At 38.5% G+C, this 19195-nt stretch overlaps 1 protein-coding gene across 1 annotated transcript; it reads right to left on the bottom strand.

Annotated features, from left to right (window-relative positions):
• Positions 1–910: 910 nt before the first annotated feature.
• GJB7 (gap junction protein beta 7) lies at positions 911–18223 on the bottom strand. Its single transcript, XM_015069508.3, has 3 exons — positions 18092–18223; positions 3078–3235; positions 911–2951 (listed from the first exon to the last, which is right to left on the bottom strand). Exon 3 carries the CDS (start codon positions 2922–2924, stop codon positions 2061–2063), a length of 864 nt encoding a protein of 287 aa, XP_014924994.1. The 5' UTR covers positions 2925–2951; positions 3078–3235; positions 18092–18223; the 3' UTR covers positions 911–2060.
• Between the last annotated feature and the right edge of the window lie 972 nt (positions 18224–19195).

Below are 19195 nucleotides of genomic sequence, written 5' to 3'. Positions count from 1 at the left end.
TAAGGTTAATGTCTGCTCTCTGAGCACCAATGTTGTGTGGGGGAGTCAGGTCAAGTGAGGTGACCAGTGAGGACCAGTGCAAGATACTCCACCCCATCTTAACATCCATGCTCCCGCATGAAAGTGGAAATTTTCTTACAGCCGGAATTATATATCTCTGAAGGTGCATAATGCAGTGTCTTGTTCCTGCTGATCATAGCTCAATAAAAATTAATTTATTGATAAGAGACTAAAGATGCCAAATTTAAATGCCAGTTTCTCTCAATCAAATGCTTTGGGTCCTCACTGATGCCAAGACAACCTCCAGAGTATTCTTATAGGAAACTCATTTTATAAACTAAGCTTAAAGGGGAAAAAATCATTCCCCTTCCTGTCTAAACAACTTCATTCACAGCTCTTGCTCCCATTACCTCGTCATTTCCTCTTAATGCAAAGTGGAAAGAGCAAAAAATGCACATGTCCCACCAATCCTTTTCCCTACAGCAGCACTGGTCATAACTGATGTGAAGTCTGAGCTCCTCAAAAATATTTTTGGCTACAAACTTAAAGGGAAAAATCATCTTGCCTCCATTTCACTTCTGTGCACTAAAACCCTATTTTCTAGATTTTATGCCATGATGAGGGCCTCAAAAATCTCAAACCTCTTTAACCCCCATCACTGTCAAAAACATGTGTTTATATTCCTTTAAATCCTTTAGTGGTTACCTGCATTTGCAAAGATTGGCTGTTTTCATGTCAAATGAATGTAAGCTCAGGAGTGCAGCAGTGAGGGATCTGGGATATAAATTGAAAGAAGGGGAAAATCTGCATGAATTGTAGTGACTTTATGCTGAAGAGGGCAGGGCCATGGAAGACATGACATAATCAGTTTCAGTTAAAATTACATTTTTATGCACTGATTTCTCATTAAAAAAATTCCCAGTGGACAAGAATGATTTCTGAACTATTTTTATCAAGCAGGGCTGCAAGTCCTGCTCTAAAATTGTCAGAAAAGTTTTATTTCACAGAATAATTGTACCCGTGCAGTCAAGTAACAATATCAAGGACAGCCAAATAACACAACAAAACCACTGCATTTTTATTCTAGAGAAATGCACGTCTGTTAGAGTGTTAAATACAAAGATAATATATGATTTTTTAAAAAATAAGAAAGAGCTAGGCTCCAAATAAAGTAATAATAAGCATCCTTATTTTTTTTTTACATTTTTCAAACCAATGTAACAGCATAGTACACATTTTATCATCCATTCTAGAGAGAGATGTACTAGTAAATTGTAGGCAAACTATGACATATTGTATAACACACTGTGAATTCCTGATCATAAAAAGGTCCAATAAATACAGAAATTTACAAAGTATTCAATGTTCAGTGGTTAAAAGAGAAGGGTTAAGTAATTATCAAGTGGGTATGTTCCTTTTCTGGGTCCTACCTGCTCCCTGTCTGTGTAGTTGGTGGGACCTGCCTTCTGGTATGACTGGAGTAACCCTTTCAGGTATCTGCTAGGTTTAGGCTTAAGTGGGACATGTCCCCAGTAATATTTGTATTAACTTGGAAACCACAAATTATGGCTTTCTTCCCTCCCCCCTAGTCCATTTATATCCAGGGAGACCTAAACTGCAGAGGCCTGGGCTCTGTGGTCATTTCCCCAGGCCAGGCCTTCTCACTGAGTGTGCTTCTGTTTGCCTTAGCTACCTGCTACTGTGCCCTCACCATGCTCTTTCTCTGCAAAGATTGTGTAGAGCTGAGTGAGGGGAGCCTTGGCTGCCACTTTGGAAAGATTGCCAATGCCTCAACCTCAGCTTGGAAGCCATCACGTTTGTCAGAAATGTCACTTTCTATATTTTCCAGGTGACAGATCTAAGCATTTAAGAGAATGCCGTTCACTGGATTTTTTCAGACTAATTTGCAATTAACTATTCAAACACAACTCACATATCCACTTGAACCCTATGACAATGAGATCTCTGTCTAGTGTGTACAACTGAGCACATACTGATAATTTTTTTAAAAATTTTCCCAAATGACATTAAGCCTGACACCCTTTGCTTTCCAACACAGCTTAGGTCTTGCTTAGGAAGGATGCAGATTCTCCTTGCCAACCCTCTTGTGTATCACAAAGCAGTTTTGTTTTACCTCGGGAGGGAGGGGGTTCAGGGGTGTGCAGTGTGCTTATGGCTGAGTCTGAGTGGCAATTCTGGAGCAGGGGAGGAGCCCCTATCCCACCACATTCAACATATCTGAGGTTGTGGCACTCACACACTGAAGACTTGAGTGTCTTAGAGTGTTTTTGGAGATAGCACTTAATAAGGCACTTGAGAACCAAAAAGCTCAGTTCAATGAAATTCAACACAATGCACAGGCATGAGGCAATAACCAAGAAGAAGATGAAGATTGTTTTCTCGGTGGGTTTGGATATGAAGCAGTCCACAGTGTTGGGACAAGGCTTCAAATCACACTTCATAAGGTACGGAACACTAAAGCCATCATACAGCTTGTAAAATAAAACCAGGAAGCCAATTTCAAAACCAGTTTTAACAATGAGACTGATCAGGTAAGTGTACCACAGACCCCCATCCATCACACCTAGGCTGACATAGAGTTTCTTTCTGTGCCTTTTCTCTCTACTGTCACAACAGGCTACATGTAGAACCACAAGAAGTGAAGGCATAGAGACCATGATCAGCTGTAAGGCCCAAAGTCTGACCTGGGAAATGGGGAAGAAGTGATCAAAACACACATTTTCGCAACCAGGCTGTTTAATGTTGCACTCAAACTCTTTCTGCTCATCTTTCCACACATGCTCTGCTGCCACCATGTAGACCAGCAAACGGAAGATGAACACAACAGCCAGCCAAATCCGCCCAATTCCGGTTGAGTATTTATTTACTCCAGTTAGGAGGTCTCTGAGGAACATCCAACTCATGACTTAGGCTCAAAAGAAGGTAAGATTCTGCAAAAGAAAACAATTTCATCAAAATTCATTTATTTTCATTTTATTGATCATTTCCACTGTCTTACTTGATTATGAATTATGGACAATAAAGTTGAATTTCAACTCTGGTTGTTGAGGACTCACATTCATACAAGGAGATGACACAGTTGGTCCACAGACGTAATTGATTCCTTGCCCAGTTAAGTTTGGAATTTAGTTGGTGATCCCACACACACTATCTCATTTTCAAACAAATCCTTCCAGCTTATTGCTTCTAAGGATGGATGGGTTCTGTTAGTGATCTAGAAAAAAAATAGATATGAATCCCAAGGTGACATTGGCACCTTGAAATACCCCTCACATACCAGCTTCTTGAAATTGTAATCTCTACTCACTTTCTCTAGTTTGTTAATGCCCCTCCCCAATCCTTAAAGGTTATTTCCTTCCCCTAGTTCCTCTCATGTCCTGTGTCCCATATCCCATACCAACAACTGAGCTCACCTACAGTCCCATAGTGAAAAGTGAGGGTCTCCAATATGAACTTCTTCAAACTCATGTTTCCTCACCCCTACAGGTCTACTTACATCAATGCCCAACTTAACATGCTCTACACAGTTTAGAGGGAGGGGTCAGCCTCATCTTGCCTCAAAATGATCATTCCAACTCTACACCCCACTCTTGATTTATCCATTTTCCCTGCTTCTGTATCTTCAACCTTCACTGGTTCCTTCATCTCAGCATATAAATGTGCTTAAGTTTTATCCCTTATTTCTACTATTACAACTATCATTTACTCTTCAACTCACTGAGTCTAGTTTTTCTGCTCATCATTTCATGCTAATATTAGCACTACCACTGACCTGCCAAATCTTCTGGACACTCTGGATCTCGCTTAATTTTTCTATGATACTGTTGCCTGCTCTTGTGTTCTTGAAACTCTTTGAGCCTTGACATCCAGGATCATCTTCTTTCTATTGTTTCTATCTTCTCTTTCTATTGTTCTGATTCTCTTGATTGTACCATCTTAGTTTTCTTTGTCTAATTCGTAAAAGCTCTGTCCTCTGCTCTTTTCTTACTCCATATGCTCTCCCTAGAAAATCTCATTCACTCCCAGGGATTCATCTACCATTTTCAGATTTCTGACTCTCAAATATTTGGCTTCTCACCAGATTTCCATATCTCACTGCCTCTTGGTTATCATTTAAATATGCCACAGGCCTCTCAAACTTGAAGTATCTATAGATGAATTTATTATCTGCTCTGCTCTTTGATTTTATTGCTTAATGGCATCACCAATACCCAAGCACCCAAGTTGGAAATCTCATATTCATCCTGGACCTCTCTCTCTTATGACCCTTTAAAAATTTTTTTAAATATTTATTTACTTATTTTGAGAGAGGGGGGTGAGGAGAGTACAAGCAGGGGAGCAGCAGAGAGAGGGGGAGAGAGAGAAGGAGAGAGACAGAGAGAGAGAGAGATAGAGAGAATTCCAAGAAGATTCCATGCTGCCAGTGCAGAGCCCAACACGGGGCTCAAACTCAAAAATGGTGAGCTCATGACCTGAGCCAAAACCAAGAGTCAGACACTTAATCGAGTCACACAGGTGCCCCTTTTATGACCCTTCTTAATTACTCACAAAATTCTTCTGGTTCCTCCCTCCAAATATCTCTCAAATTCATCTCCAGGTCACTGCTAAAATCTCTCTCACCTGTACAGCCTTCTCACAGCTTTCTATTCCCAGTCTTACCATCTCTTCCCCTCTCCTCCTAATATGTCCTTGATGCTGTTTAATTATCTTGTACCTCTCTCCATCTCTTTTGCCCTTTTCTATATAAAAGTTGAAAGGAAACTAGGGAGCCTTCTTTTTCATTTCAGTGATGTTGTCTTTCTGGCACACTCCGCTTCCATCTTTTCTTATAATTGGATTCCCTGATTTATGTTTGTTGGGCCCATTATATACACAGCATACTCTGTTCAGTGCTTTTGAGTTGGTCTCTCCCAACTACCCTGGAAAGTGGGGGTTTTGTTTGTTTAGTTGGTCGGTTGGTTGGTTTGGTTTGTTTGTTTATGGTGGTGGATGTTTTGTTCTTTCAGATGAGAAAGCACATTCTGAAAAATGAAGCCACTTTCCCAAGGTCACAAAATAAGATGCAGAGGGTTCAAATCTAATTTCCATCACTCTAAAACAGAGCTTCTCAACGGTGGCACCATTGCTATTTGGGGCTGGATAATTCTTTGTTGGAGCAGCTATCCTATGCCTTGTAGGTTGTTTAGCAAAATCTCTCGCCTCTACCAGCTAGATGCCAGTAGCACCACCTCCCCATTTTGGACAACTAAAAATGTCTCCAGCCATTTCCAAATGTACCCTGTGGAGATGAGACAGAATCTCTCCAAGTGAAAACCACTTCTCATAACTCTCTGCTATAATCAGAAGATGTGGTCTAGAGCTCCAGGTCTGCCACTAATATACTTTGTGATTTCTTAGGTGAAATTCTTGCCATTTTAGTTTTGTTTTCTATTACAAAAATTAATTACCTTTTTTTCTCTCTAACTCAGCTGAAAGAGTATCATGGAAATGATCATGTGAGAGGAATGAGGAGGTTAAGAAAATTGGGATATTGTTAATAGCAGCACACCTGTTGGAGCATGGCACATTACCTCTTACAGGGGAAACAATATGTAGCAAGCCCACACACAAAAGCCCTGAGGAGATGTATGAAGGTTAAGAGATGTTTTCAGAGAAAACAAACATACATGTACACAGTGATCTATTGAGCAGGGAATAAATACTTCAATGTCCTTGGGTTTTCAGAACACAAACAAAATTGTATTAAATAAAAAGGAGTTTCAAATCCACCTGAAAGGTTAATGTCTCCATGAATTATTAAAACAAAGTCCCAAAGATTAAAAAGGGAAAACAAAAGGTATTATGTTTTCCTACAACATGTGTCATTGGGCATTTGTCCATATTATTTAAAAGGATATTTATGTAATGTTACAAAACATTTGAAAGTACCCTGCTGATCATTTTAGAAAAGGGAGGAAGGCAAGAGTAGATCCAGACTGTTTTGCTAAAAGAAAAGCAGTAAGAAAGAAACTGCTGTTTGAATAGAGTTAGAAGACTGACACCATCAAATGTGTAAGAATCATGAATTTCATTTGACTGATAAATGTCTATCCTATTTTGAAATTCTCTGCTGATAGAAAGGCAGTGGCTTTTCTTAGGAGGGAAAGGTGTTCTAATATTAGTCCAGTTTTAACAAAGCTGGTTTAGTATAGCGGATAAGAGCCTGGGCACAGCATTGATCTCCATGGGTTCAAGCCCAAGTTCAGCTGTGATGATAATAGTACTAATCACGTGGGGCTCAAAACAGAGTCTGACACATGGTAGTGATCAGTAAGCATTATTATTATTATTTTGTCTTTAAAAGCCTTTTCTTGGTATCAAATTGGAAGGCTTTCCAATTGCAAGTTAGTATGTTTTTTTCTCTAACTTTTTTCCTCTGAAGGTGGATAAGTTAGGAATCTTTATATAATAGCCCTTTAAGCATTTGAAAGCAGTCATTAGTTTGAAGTCATTAGCTCATCATGTTTATCTCTTAATAATAATTCATATTGTCTCTTTATTTTTAATAAAGGTCTTTAATTTATCCCTTTTCTTAAGTCACTATGGATTACTCCCAATTTTTAAAGAGTTTCTACTTGCCAATTCTAATGTACCAATTTTCCTATGATTTTCTCTTTTCTCTTGAGAACTAGCAGTTAAGTGTACAGGAATTTCATTTGGAAAATTCAATTAATTAAATATTTTCAGAAAGTAAAATATTCAATATTGCCAATATCATGAATAATTTTGGGAATTGAAGATTTCCCCCAAACATTTTATCTAAATTAAAAATGGAGTCTGATAAGTTTTAATATCCAGAATACGTAAAGAACTGCTAAAACTCAACAACAAAAGATAACCCAAACATGGACAACAGATTTGAATAGACATATCTCCAAAGAAGATATACAAACGGCCAATCCATAGGTGAAAAGATGATTAACGTCATTAGTCATTAGGAAAATGCAAATCAAAGCTATAAGAAGGGGCACCTGGGTGTTCAGTCGGTTGCGTGTCCAACTCTTGATTTCAGCTCAGGTTATGATCTTAGGGTCGTGGGATCAGACTGCATCAGGCTCTTTCTCTCTCTCTCTCTCTCTCTCTCCCCCTCCCTCCCTCCCTCTTTTCCTCTCTCCCTCTCTCCCTCTCCTTCCCTCTCTCTCCCCTCCCCTGCTCATGCTCTTTATTTCTAAAATAAATTTGTTTTTAATGTTTAAAAAAAGCTACAATACTTACTAAGATGGGTATAGTTTTTAAAATATAAAATAACAAGTGTTGGCAAGGATGTGGGGAAATTGGAACTCTTGTACAAAGCTGGTGGGAATGTAAAGTGGGGCAGCCACTGTGGAAAACTGTTTGGCAGTTCCTCAAAAAGCTAAACATAGCATTACCATCTGACCCAGCAATTCTACTTCTAGATATATACCCCAAAATTGGAAATAGGAACTCAAAGAGATATTTGTATGACAGTTTTCATCACAACATTATTCTCAATAGCCAACATGTGGGAAACAACCCAAGTTACATCAAGAATGAATATGCAAAATGTGGTATACACATACAAAGGAATATTAGTCAGTTAATGAAGTTCTGACCCATGCTACAGTGAGAGTGAACTTTGAAGACATTATGGTAATAAAATATGTAAGATACAAAAGGACATATATTGTGTGATTCCACTTGTATGAAGTCTCTAGAACAGTAGAACAGGGAAATTCATAGAGATAGAAAGTAGATTAGAGACTACCAGGGACAGGAAGGAAGGAAGGAAGGAAGGAAGGAAGGAAGGAAGGAAGGAAGAAAGAATGGTGAGCTTTTGCTTAGTAGTTACAAATTTTGTTTGGGGTTGAAAAAGTTTTGGAAATAGTGCTGATGGTTGTACAATACAAATCATGTAATTAATGCCACTGAATTGTGCACTGAAAAATGATTAAAATGGAAAATTTTATGTCATATGTATTTTACCACAATGAATAAAGTTCCCCCAAAAAGTAGGTGGAAGGAAACTATTTAGAATAGAAGGAAACAATAGGGGTCCAAATAGCCTGAACATTTTAGGAGAACTGTGTTGTATAGGGAGTAGAAACAGGGACAAAAGGAAGAATAGTAATATAATATAATAAATATAATACTCATCAATGAAATAAGTTCTTATATGATTTTATTTTTTATGATTTTTGTTGTCCATATTTTTTCCAATAAGAATGTACAAAATTAAATCTGAAAGATCTAATAAAAAATAAACACTAATACATCAGAGAGCTATCACTGTTGCATTTATAGAATGAATGTTTACAAATCAAACCATATCTGCAAGGTTACTATGTAAGAAAATCATGTGGTGAATCCTTTTCAATCTCTCTTACCTCTACGTATGTGTCTATAACTCCCAAAATTATGTATGTCCAGTCCACACCTGTCTCCTTGTCATCTCTGCTAGGATGTCATCTCATAAATTCAAAATGTTTGAAAGTGAACTCATGGTGTTGCTTACTCCACCCTCCATCTCCCTGCAAAAGCACGGCCCCTCCTCCAGTGTTCTCTACCTCAGTAGATTGTACCACCATGCAACTAGCATTGAGCCAGAAACTTCGAAGTTGTTTTTCACCTTCTCCCTACTCCAAACCCCACATCCAATCTATATTCAAGCCCAAAGTTTCTACCTTTGAAATATATCCCCCAAATGTTCACTCTTTCATCTACACTGCTTCCACCCTAATCTAAACCTTCCTCATCTCTTGCCTGGTATACCATAAAAGCTTCTTATCTGTCTCCCCTTTTCTCATTCTTGACCTCATCCAACCTGTTTTCCATCAATAACTAGATTAACATTTAAAATGGAGATTATAGGGGTATCTGGGTGGCTCAGTCAGTTAAGCGTCCAACTTCGGCTCAGGTCGTAATCTCACAGTTTATGGGTTCGAGCCCCGTGTCAGGCTCTGTGCCTGACAGCTCAGAGCCTGGAGCCTGCTTCGTATTCTGTGTCTCCCTCTGTCTCTGCCTTTCCCCCACTCATATTCTGTCTTTCTCTCTCTCTCTCTCAAAAATAAATAAACATAAAAAAAATAAGATGGAAATTATAGGGGTGCCTGGGTGGCTCAGTTGGTAAGCATGCAACTCTTGATTTGGGCTCAGGTCATGATCTCATGGTTCGTGAGTTTGAGTCCCTCATCGGGCTCAGAGCTGACCTCGCAGAGCTTTCTGAGGGTTCTTTCTCTCCCCCCCTCTCTGCTACTACTCTGCTTGTGCACGCTCTCTCTCAAAATAAATAAATACACTTTAAAAATTTTGTAAATAAATTAAATGGAGATTATATCAGAAAGAAGTCAAACTTTCACTATTTGCAGACGGCATGATACTTTCTGTAGAAAGCCTTAAAGACCACCAAAAAATGGCTAGAACTGATACATGAATTCAGCAAAATTGCAAGATATGAAATCAACATACAGAAATCTGTTGCATTTCTATACACCAATCATGAAGAAGCAGAAAGAAAAATCAAAGAGTTGATCCTGTTTACAATTGCGCCAAACATCCTAAGATGCCTAGGAATAAACCTAGCCAAAGAGGTAAAAGATCTGTACTCTGAAAACTATAGAACACTTATGAAAGAAATTGAAGAGGACACAAAGAAATTGAAAAACATTCCATGCTTATGAATTGAAAAACAGACACTGTTAAAATATCTATACTATCCAAAGCAATCTATATATTACATGCAATCCTTATCAAAATACCACCAACATTTTTCACAAAGCTAGAACAAACAATCCTAAAATTTGTGTGGAACCACAAAAGACTCCGAATAGCCAAAGCAATCTTTTTTTTTTAATATATGAAATTTATTGTCAAATTGGTTTCCATACAACACCCAGTGCTCATCCCAAAAGGTGCCCTCCTCAATACCCATCACCCACCCTCCCAAAGCAATCTTGAAAAAGAAAAACAAAGCTGGAGGCATCACAATTCCAGACTTCAAGCTGTATTATAAAGCTATAGTCATCAAGACAGTATGGTACTCATTGAGGAGGGCACCTGTTGGGATGAGTACTGGGTGTTGTATGGAAACCAATTTGACAATAAATTATATTTAATATAAAAAAAAGTATGGTACTAGCACAAAAACAGACACATAGATCAGTCAACAGAACAGAAAACCCAGAAAAGTACCCAAAGCTATATGGTCAACTAATCTTTGACAAAGCAGGAAAGAAAATGCAATGGAAAAAAAGACAGTCTCTGCAACAAATAACGTTGGGAAAACTGGACAGCAACATGCATAAGAATGAAACTAGACCACTTTTTTACACCATTCACAAAAACAAATTCAAAATGGATTAAAGACCTTAATGTGAGACAGGAAACCATCAAAATCCTAGAGAAGAACACAGGCAGCAACCTGTTTGACCTCGGCCATAGCAACATCTTACTAGACACATCATTGGAGGCAAGGGAAACAAAAGCAAACTTGAATTGCTGGGACTGCATCAAGATAAAAAGCTTCTACACAGCAAAGGAAACAACCAACAAAACTAAAAAGCAGCCTACAGAATGGAAGAAGATATTTGCAAATGACATATCTGATAGAGGGTTAGTATCCAAAATCTATAAAAAATTTATCAAAGTCAACACCCAAAAAACAAATAACCCAGTTAAGAAATAGACAGAAGACATGAATAGACATTTTTTCTAAAGAAGACATTCAGATAGCTAACAGACACATGAAAAGATGCTCAACATCACTCATCATCGGGGAAATCAAATCATAACAACGATGGGATACCACCTCACACCTATCAGAATGGCTAAAATGAACAACACAGGAAACAACAGATGTTGGTGAGATGCAGAAAAAGAGGAGCCCTCTTACACTGTTGGTGGGAATGCAAACTGGTATAGCCACTCTGGAAAACAGTATGGAGGCTCCTCAAAAAGTTAGAAGTAGAACTACCTTATGACCCAGGAATTGCACTACTAGGTATTTACCCAAAGGATACAAAAATACAGATTCAAAGGGGAACATGCACTCTGATGTTTATAGCAGCATTATCAACAATAGCCACATTATGGAAAGAGCCCAAATGTCCATTGACTGATGAATGGATAAAGAATATGTGATATATATACACAAAGGAATATTACTCAGTCATCAGAAAGTGAAATCTTGCCATTTGCAAGGATGTGGATGGAACTAGAATGTATTATGCTAAGTAAAACGAGTGAGAGAAAAACAAATGCTGTATGATTTCACTCATATGTGAAATTTAAGAAACAAAACAGATGAACATAAGGGAAGGGGAAAAAAAAGAAAGAGGGAAGCAAATCATAATAGACTGTCTACTATAGAGAACAAACTGAGGGTTGGTGGAGGAGAGATGGGCATGGGATGGGCTAGATGGGTGATGGGTATTAAGGAGAGCATTTTTTATGATGAGAACTGGGTATTATATGTAAGTGATGAATCACTAAGTTCAATATTACACTATATGTTAACTAGAATTTAAATAAAAATTTGAAAAAGTGCACATAGAAATATACATTAAAAAATTAAAAATAATAAAATAAAATGGAGAATATATCATCTCGTTCTATCATTTCTCTGCTTAAACCTCTAACCCGACTTCCCATTGCACTTAGGGTAGGAAAAAAAGGGCAAATATTTACCAAACGATGAAGCCTTGCATAGTGGTGCCCTTGCCTGTCTCTCCAACCTCATCTTGCACATCCCCAAGGTACAGTGAATTCCAGGCATGCTCCTCTCCTTTCATTTCCTCCTTTAGATCCTACATCCATTTTGTTCCTCCTACCTGAGATGATCTTGTCTCCCTCACCTGAATGAGAGAGGCTTTTTGTGACCCCACCAATCTAAATTAGTCTTCTTTGGTATTCTTGTTTACAATATTGGCATCTTTCGTTCGTGCCATTTATAACTTATAATCACTTATTTATATGACTAATATCTGAAGATACTGTGTGTTCTATAAGAGAAAGGACTAGGGATGCCAGATTGAGCAAGCAAATAAAATGTAGGCTGTCCAGTTAAATTTGAATTTCAGATAAACAATGAATAATTTCTTACTGTGCCATCCAATATTCAAGATTACTTAAACTGAAAAAGTATTCCATTATTTTTTCTTAATTACTTTTAATGTTTATTTATTTTTGACACAGAGGGAGACAGAGCACAAGTCAGGGAGGGGCAGAGAGAGAGGGAGACACAGAATTTGAAACAGGCTCCAGGCTCTGAGCTGTCAGCACGGAGCCTGATGCAGGGCTCAAACCCATGAACCATGAAATCATGACCTGAGCTGAAGTCGGAGGCTTAACTGACTGACGCACCCAGGCGCCCCAAAAAGTATCCATTAGTTATCTGATATTCAAAATTAACTGGACAATCTATATTTTATGTGGCAACCTAAACAAGTACTTTGATTGTCCTCTGTTGTGTACTCAGTGCCTAAGTAACAGTGCAAAATTCAGTAACAAATGGGAACACAGCTTGCTCTAAAGCTCAGAAACATTTGGAAAACTCAATCATTCTTCTCCTTATACCCAGCCTCTCTATCTCCACCTTAATTAAGTTGCTATGTTCTCCACAAAACTATGCAGTCTGCTCTGAGTTCCCCACTTCCTGTAACTTCTGGATGGACCTGAGATTCAGACCATCTTGCTTCATCTCTGCAAGAAAAGCAAGTGGGAGATACTCCCAGACTTTCTCCTAAAATCCACTCCATGCTTTTGACTGCTAGAGTGGAATGCTGTTTCCATCCTGTTATTCTTCTGCTTGGGAATACTCTCTAGCTTCCATGAGACTTCTGGAATAAGTTTCCGAGTCTCACCTTCATGTTCAAGATCTTACACTCTTGTGTCTACCAACATTCACCAATACCCACTTTGGTCAGATGGTTCATCCTCCCACCCACCTACCTATGTCTTCCTGTCTCAAGACCTCATGTTCTTCTCATCTCCATGCACTTGCTCATGCTGTTCCTCCCTCCTCCTTTCCCTACCTCACTATTGCCTTCCAAGTTGTGATTTTTCTCTCTTCATATTTGTAGCCCTTAAGCCTTAGCACATATTTTAGCCCTTGGTGGCTCTCATATAGACTTTGGTGTTTCTCACCAAAGAACCTTATGCCTTGCTTTAACATGCCTTAAGACCATGTTTGTTACTTGTTTTGTATACTCCAAAGTACTTAGCATAAAGTGGCTGTTTAGTAAATGTTTATTAGCTGCATGTAGCTAAAGAAACAGCAAAGTTGTAGGTACCTAATCTGTGTTGCACAGCAGTAAACAAAATAGACAGCGTTCCTTCTCTCAAAAACTTACAGCATAGAGGTTAAATAGGTATGTTTTTTTTTAGTTACCTAAATATGCAATTAGAAATTATGACAAATATATGCTCTAGGTGCAAGAGCAAGCTAGGTAGAGAAGGACCTCGCTCTCAAGGAGCTTATATTCTAGGGAGTGAGAGAAACAAACAAGAAACAAATGCATAAGATAATATCAGATAATGATGAAAGCTGTGAAGAAGCACAAGTAGAGTAATGTAATTATGATGGGTCCAGGAGAGCTTCTTTCAGTTGGCCATGGGAGGCCTCTCTGATGTGGTAACCTTTGGATCGAGCCCCAAGAGACAAGGAGTCAGCTCTACATGAAGATATGAGGAAGAACGTCCTAGGAAAATGGAATGACTGGACAGAATGAATTTGAGGAACAGAAGGCCCATGTGACTAGACCTCAGTGAATGAGGGATGGATGGCCTGAGATGAGGTTGGAAAAGGAGGTCCAGCCAGGTTACATGGCACCTTTGGAGTGGGCTGTTCCATGCTATGTCACTATAAACAAGAAGTTCACTCTTGGGAGGGTTCAGTTTCCCCATCTGTAAAGGGGGATAATAATATTCTCCAAGCTGACTTCATGAGGTTTGTTGTGAATATAAATCAAGATGAAATATAAGAATTTCATAAAGCACACACACACATAAGAAAAGAAAGAAATAGCAAAGTTGAATGTTGACTCTCAGGTGAAATATTCAGTTTCAAATTTTTTTGCTCTTTGACATAGAATAAGTCACTCATACAGTCTTTGAGGGCCGTAATTCTTTCCATTGATCACGTTAAGAAAACTGAGCTGAAAGATGAGAAATTAATTTTCATATCACTTTGCTATTATACTTAATACTAATATTAATAGAAAATATCCATTCATTCCTATTTACTCAACAAATTCAAATGTTAAACTTACAGCAAGGGTTTTTTTTTTTTTCAGGATTGGCATCAGTGTTGATTGATTCAAGTATTTCATAATTCCGTTAAAAATCCCAAATGAAATGTGTGTGGGTGCACACGTGCACATGCACTATTGTAATGAGGAGTTGGAAGGTCCTAGTAACATTGATGAATTGTTTTAACTCTTATCTTCATGGCAGAGATCTAATCATCAAAATGCAGACTTTGGAGAAAAATGTGTAAATGTAAAAAAAAAAATTTTTTTTTGAGAAAAAGAGAGTGCAAGCAGAGGAGAGGGGCACAGCAGGGAAGAGAAAGAGTATCTTAAGTAGGCTCCATGCCTAGCGTGGAGCCCAATGCAGGGCTTGATCTCACGACTGACCATGAGATTAAGAGTTGGATGCTTAACATACTGAGCTGCTCAGGCGCCCCTGTAAATGTCAAATTTAAAATAACTATCCCCTGTGTGCCACATATTTCAGAGTCACAACCAAAAGAATACATAGAGGAAATAAATTTGTACACATCACAGTCTACTCTCTTAGAAGGAACTTGCATTAGTATAGCTATGAGTAAATAGATACAAATGAATAAGTTCATTTGAAGTAGTTAGGATATCATCTGATATATAACAAATATGAATTTAAATATCATCATTATGAACTTAATGAAAGTTGAAGGACCCAAAAAAACTTGACTAAAAATCTTCCACCAACTATACTAAGTTTCTACTAACTGATCAAACAACAACAACACCATGAAGAATACAATCACACACCTCCATAAAATGAGACATCCTGGGTGGAGAGCATAGTCAGACTAAATTAAGTAACTCAGAATTTGGAGACAAATACCTCCTTTGAGTGTGAAATGAGTAAAAACCCTCATGGGAAAGGATTACCAATTTGTAGAAGAAACCTATCCCAAGGAGAACATCTGTCCCATATTCCTGGGAGCTGGAAAATACTAGAACGTTAGTAGAGATAAAGGTGTAAAATTATGTAAGACCTCAGACATAAAGGTGAGAATTAGAAACTTATTTTCCCATATAGTTCCCCACAACCAGAGGGTACCTGAGTAAAATGGATAGAAGCTAATCAACCATGTGGTCCTGCACTGGCATAATGATATGGAAGCAAAGCTTAGCAGAAGAGTAGAGCTCTGTGTGAATGATACGTGAACAGAAACCACATAGACCTTCTCAATGTCTACATCAGTGTATATACAGGGAAAATATTATCTGTAAATGTGTAAAATACTCCATCATTTTCTTCTGCAACCAAGGATTCTGGATTTTCTGGAATAACCCTATTGCAAGCATGCTAAGCTGATGTCAGAACTAATGAGAACATGTACAAGTTTTGGGTTGAGAAAATGAGTTACAATAACCATATAGTAGCAGCAAGGATAATTAATAATGTGACTTTTCTACATCCTGGATTAAATGTCTGTTACAATCATTTGATTCTCATTCTTCCAATTAACCAAGCAACCTCTGAGTAATAATTTTCTTGCTGAGGAGATTCCTTAAACTGTGCAAGGATATTCTCCTGAGATTACATACAAGAGTTCCAGTCTCTGGAGAGGCGCCTTATAAATCAGGCTCCTCTGGGTTTGGTTAATGAATCCCTTAAAGCTGATTCAACTTGGGGTGAATCATACACTTGAGCTTTTGAGCCTTTGGGACTGAACACCAGCCCACCTGTCCTTCACTTATCACGGGACGAACCTTTATGCCAACAACTTTCCTGACATGAGTCTTCACTACTTGTGTGGTTCAGCCATCTATAAGTACATGCCTTCTCTGTGCCCCGAATGGGCACAAAAACACTAAGGAGACCCGGCACTGCTGGGAGCCAGAGTCCTGCTCTGAAGTTATTAAAAAGTGCTATTTTGCAAGTTGAGTTTGAGGGGCACTGGATTTCCAATATCCTTGCAGACCACAATGACAAGCCATGAAAAAGCTGTCAGCTTCATAGGCAGCCTCTTTCACGTCTCAGTAATAACAGTGCCTGTCCTTGGATAGTGCTTGAGCGTTCCTGAAGAGTTTCACAGCATCTCATGTAACCCTTACCTCCATCCTCTGGGTTGGTATCGTCTGTGGTATGGACCCCAATGTAGTGATGAAGAAATGGAAACTCAGAGAAGGGGCTTGTGCAAGACTCCTCCAGAAATTCAGTAACAGAAACTCCTCAGTAGAAAACTCAGCAGCAGAACCCAGATCCCCCTCAGCAGGCTGGATTTTCTGGTTCATTAACAACTCTGTGCTACCTTTTACACAAATTATTTAACCCCTAAAGAATAGAATTTCCTCTCAGACTCTCTTTCCACCACCTGCTGACTCTTGCAAATTCCATAAAATGCCTTATTTGAATACAAGGCATTTTCACTTTTAACAGTAGCCTATTTGGAAAATCCCGAAAGCAGAGTGTTTCTAAACCCAGGATCCATGACCCCTGAAGGTCTGTCATTAGATTCTCAAGGGTCTATGAGAAGTTTATATGTGTGTATTTTGTATTTTGTTTTTATGATCTTAAACAAACAAAACAATGCTGGATGACTAATTCATAACCAAGGACTAGTTCATAGCCACAGTATTTCAGTACTCATATTTACCAGTGTTTGGCAAACTATACAGCCTGCAGGCTAAATCCAGTTTTCCACCTGTTTTGTAAATAAAGTTTTGTGGGGACACAGCCATGCCCATTCATTTACTATGGTCTATGGCTGCTTTCATGCTAAAATAGCAGAGTTGACTAGTTTCAGTAGAGATAGCACAGCCCTCAAACCCTAAATTATTTACTATCTGGCCTATGTAGAGGTCATTTGCCGACCTCTGATATTTATGTCGTATTTGAAATCATACTGGAACCAACTTGCAAAACTTTCATTATCTGGGCTTCCAAGAAACAACACATGATGGGTCCTGCTCAAGAGAAAGCTTTGTGAAGGCATATTGACAGCACAGCATGAATGAAGCCTGCTGGCAGTTTGAATGGAGACAAGTGAACAAGGGACAAGCCATTACCCAACCCACGGTGGGTCCACAGCTTCAAAGAATCTGGGCTTCTGCAGTCAGTATCTTATTCTCTTAGTGAGTAGTAATTTAATTTTAGCCAAACCGTGTCGTTTGTCCACTAAACTTGAATTAATTTTAATTTTATTGGTTTTGTGATATTTGATTTTTCTTTTGTAAATACAGTTGCTTAAGAGCTATACGTCTAAGGATTAGCCTGTGGATGTAAAATTATTTCACATCTAATTTTAGGTCTCATTACATATAAATAACAGTATACTAAAAAAATAAATTGTCAACATTGAGGGTACAGGATCAATGCTGAGTAAAACAGTATCCACCCAGGCCAACACCTGTATATATATACCTCTTGCCAGGTATTTTAATTTCCTGTATGAACAAAGATATTGACATTTTTAGAGGATCCTCTCTTCGGAACAGTGCAAAGGTTATCCTGAAGCCGCACAGAAGGGGCCACTGAGAGGTCCTGGGCTGTTCCACTATGCCCCCAAATTCCACTCATTCGCATTCTGTGCTCAAGCCAGGTGCTCTGACCTGGCCACAACCACAAAGCCCCCAAGTCACTCACACTTTCCAAATGGGCCATTTACTTAGAGGCAGCTTATCCAGAAAGGGTGTCTGTGATGCAGCACAAAACTGGATAGCGGTGCATTTAGTTTGTAATAATTAGGATTACTTCTCTCACCAAAACTTTTTGGAAAGAGGTAATGACTACCCAATTACAAGAAATGCCATCTTCCCTTGCATAAACAAATCCTATTATAAGAGAAATAAGCTTAACTTACCCATTGGCACAGATGTGAAGATTAAGAAGAGATCCAGTCAGTTGTTAATTTGATTAAAAAAAAATCATGAGTTGATTATATTATTTCCCTGAGAGGAAGCTAGTGCTTTAAGCTCAGGCAAATGGAGTCTAGTGGTTTCCAAGGTAGCATAAGCCAAACAGGTGTAACCTGATCATTTGTTTTGGCTCATAACCTAGATGAGAACTCTTGTGTCTCTGCTGTTCACGATATATGTTAAAAGAGAATCGAAACTGGAAAAACTAATTCAAAGCCATTCACATACACACAATTCATTGAACATCTCTTTTTATAAAACCTTGTCATTATTTACACAAAGAAGTTGGAACAATGAGAGAAAGGTTTTCATCTCTTTAAAGGATTGAGTTGATAGAGAATAATTTAAGTCAGTCTATCTTTGATGAACTTATTTTAACTTTACATCATATACCCTATTCTTAGCAATCCAGAAAGTAAGAAGGCATAGTAAAAATCACTCTCACAAACCCAGAAAGCATCAATAACAGACACTTTGTAAGTACATAACAAACAGATGAGAGAAAGCAGGGGAGAGGCAGGAAGAAGGGGAGAAAGAGAAAGTACTTTATCTTTTTATTTCTAGGTACAAGTTTGGTAACAATTAAAGATATGTGGAAATGAAAATATGATTTTTCTCTTGGAAGAAGAATAGCTTAGAAACAGAATTTCACATTTGGAAATGATATTAAATTTATGAAGTTTAAGGCCTTCATTTTATTTACTTTTTAAAAAAATTTTAATGTTTATTTTTGAGAGGGAGAGAGATAGTGCGTGAGTGGGGGAAGGGCAGAGAGAGAGGCAGACACAGAATCTGAAGCAGGCTCCAGGCTCTGAGCTGTCAGCACAGAGCCTGACAAGGGGCTTGAACCCACAAACCGTGAGATCATGACCTGAGCCAAAGGCAGGCGCTTCACCAACTGAGCCACCCAGGTGCCCCAAGGCCTTCATTTTAATGATGAGAAAACAGAACCACAGAGAGCAGCCTGTGTCAGGTCCAGAGCTAGGACAGAGAGTGTAGGAAGTACCTGGGAATGAATGCCAAGTCTCAGAGATCCTTCCTTTACTCTG

Source organism: Acinonyx jubatus, chromosome B2, assembly GCF_027475565.1.
Source record: "Acinonyx jubatus isolate Ajub_Pintada_27869175 chromosome B2, VMU_Ajub_asm_v1.0, whole genome shotgun sequence".
NCBI lineage: Eukaryota > Metazoa > Chordata > Mammalia > Carnivora > Felidae > Acinonyx > Acinonyx jubatus.
This window is presented reverse-complemented; position numbering and strand designations above follow the sequence as displayed.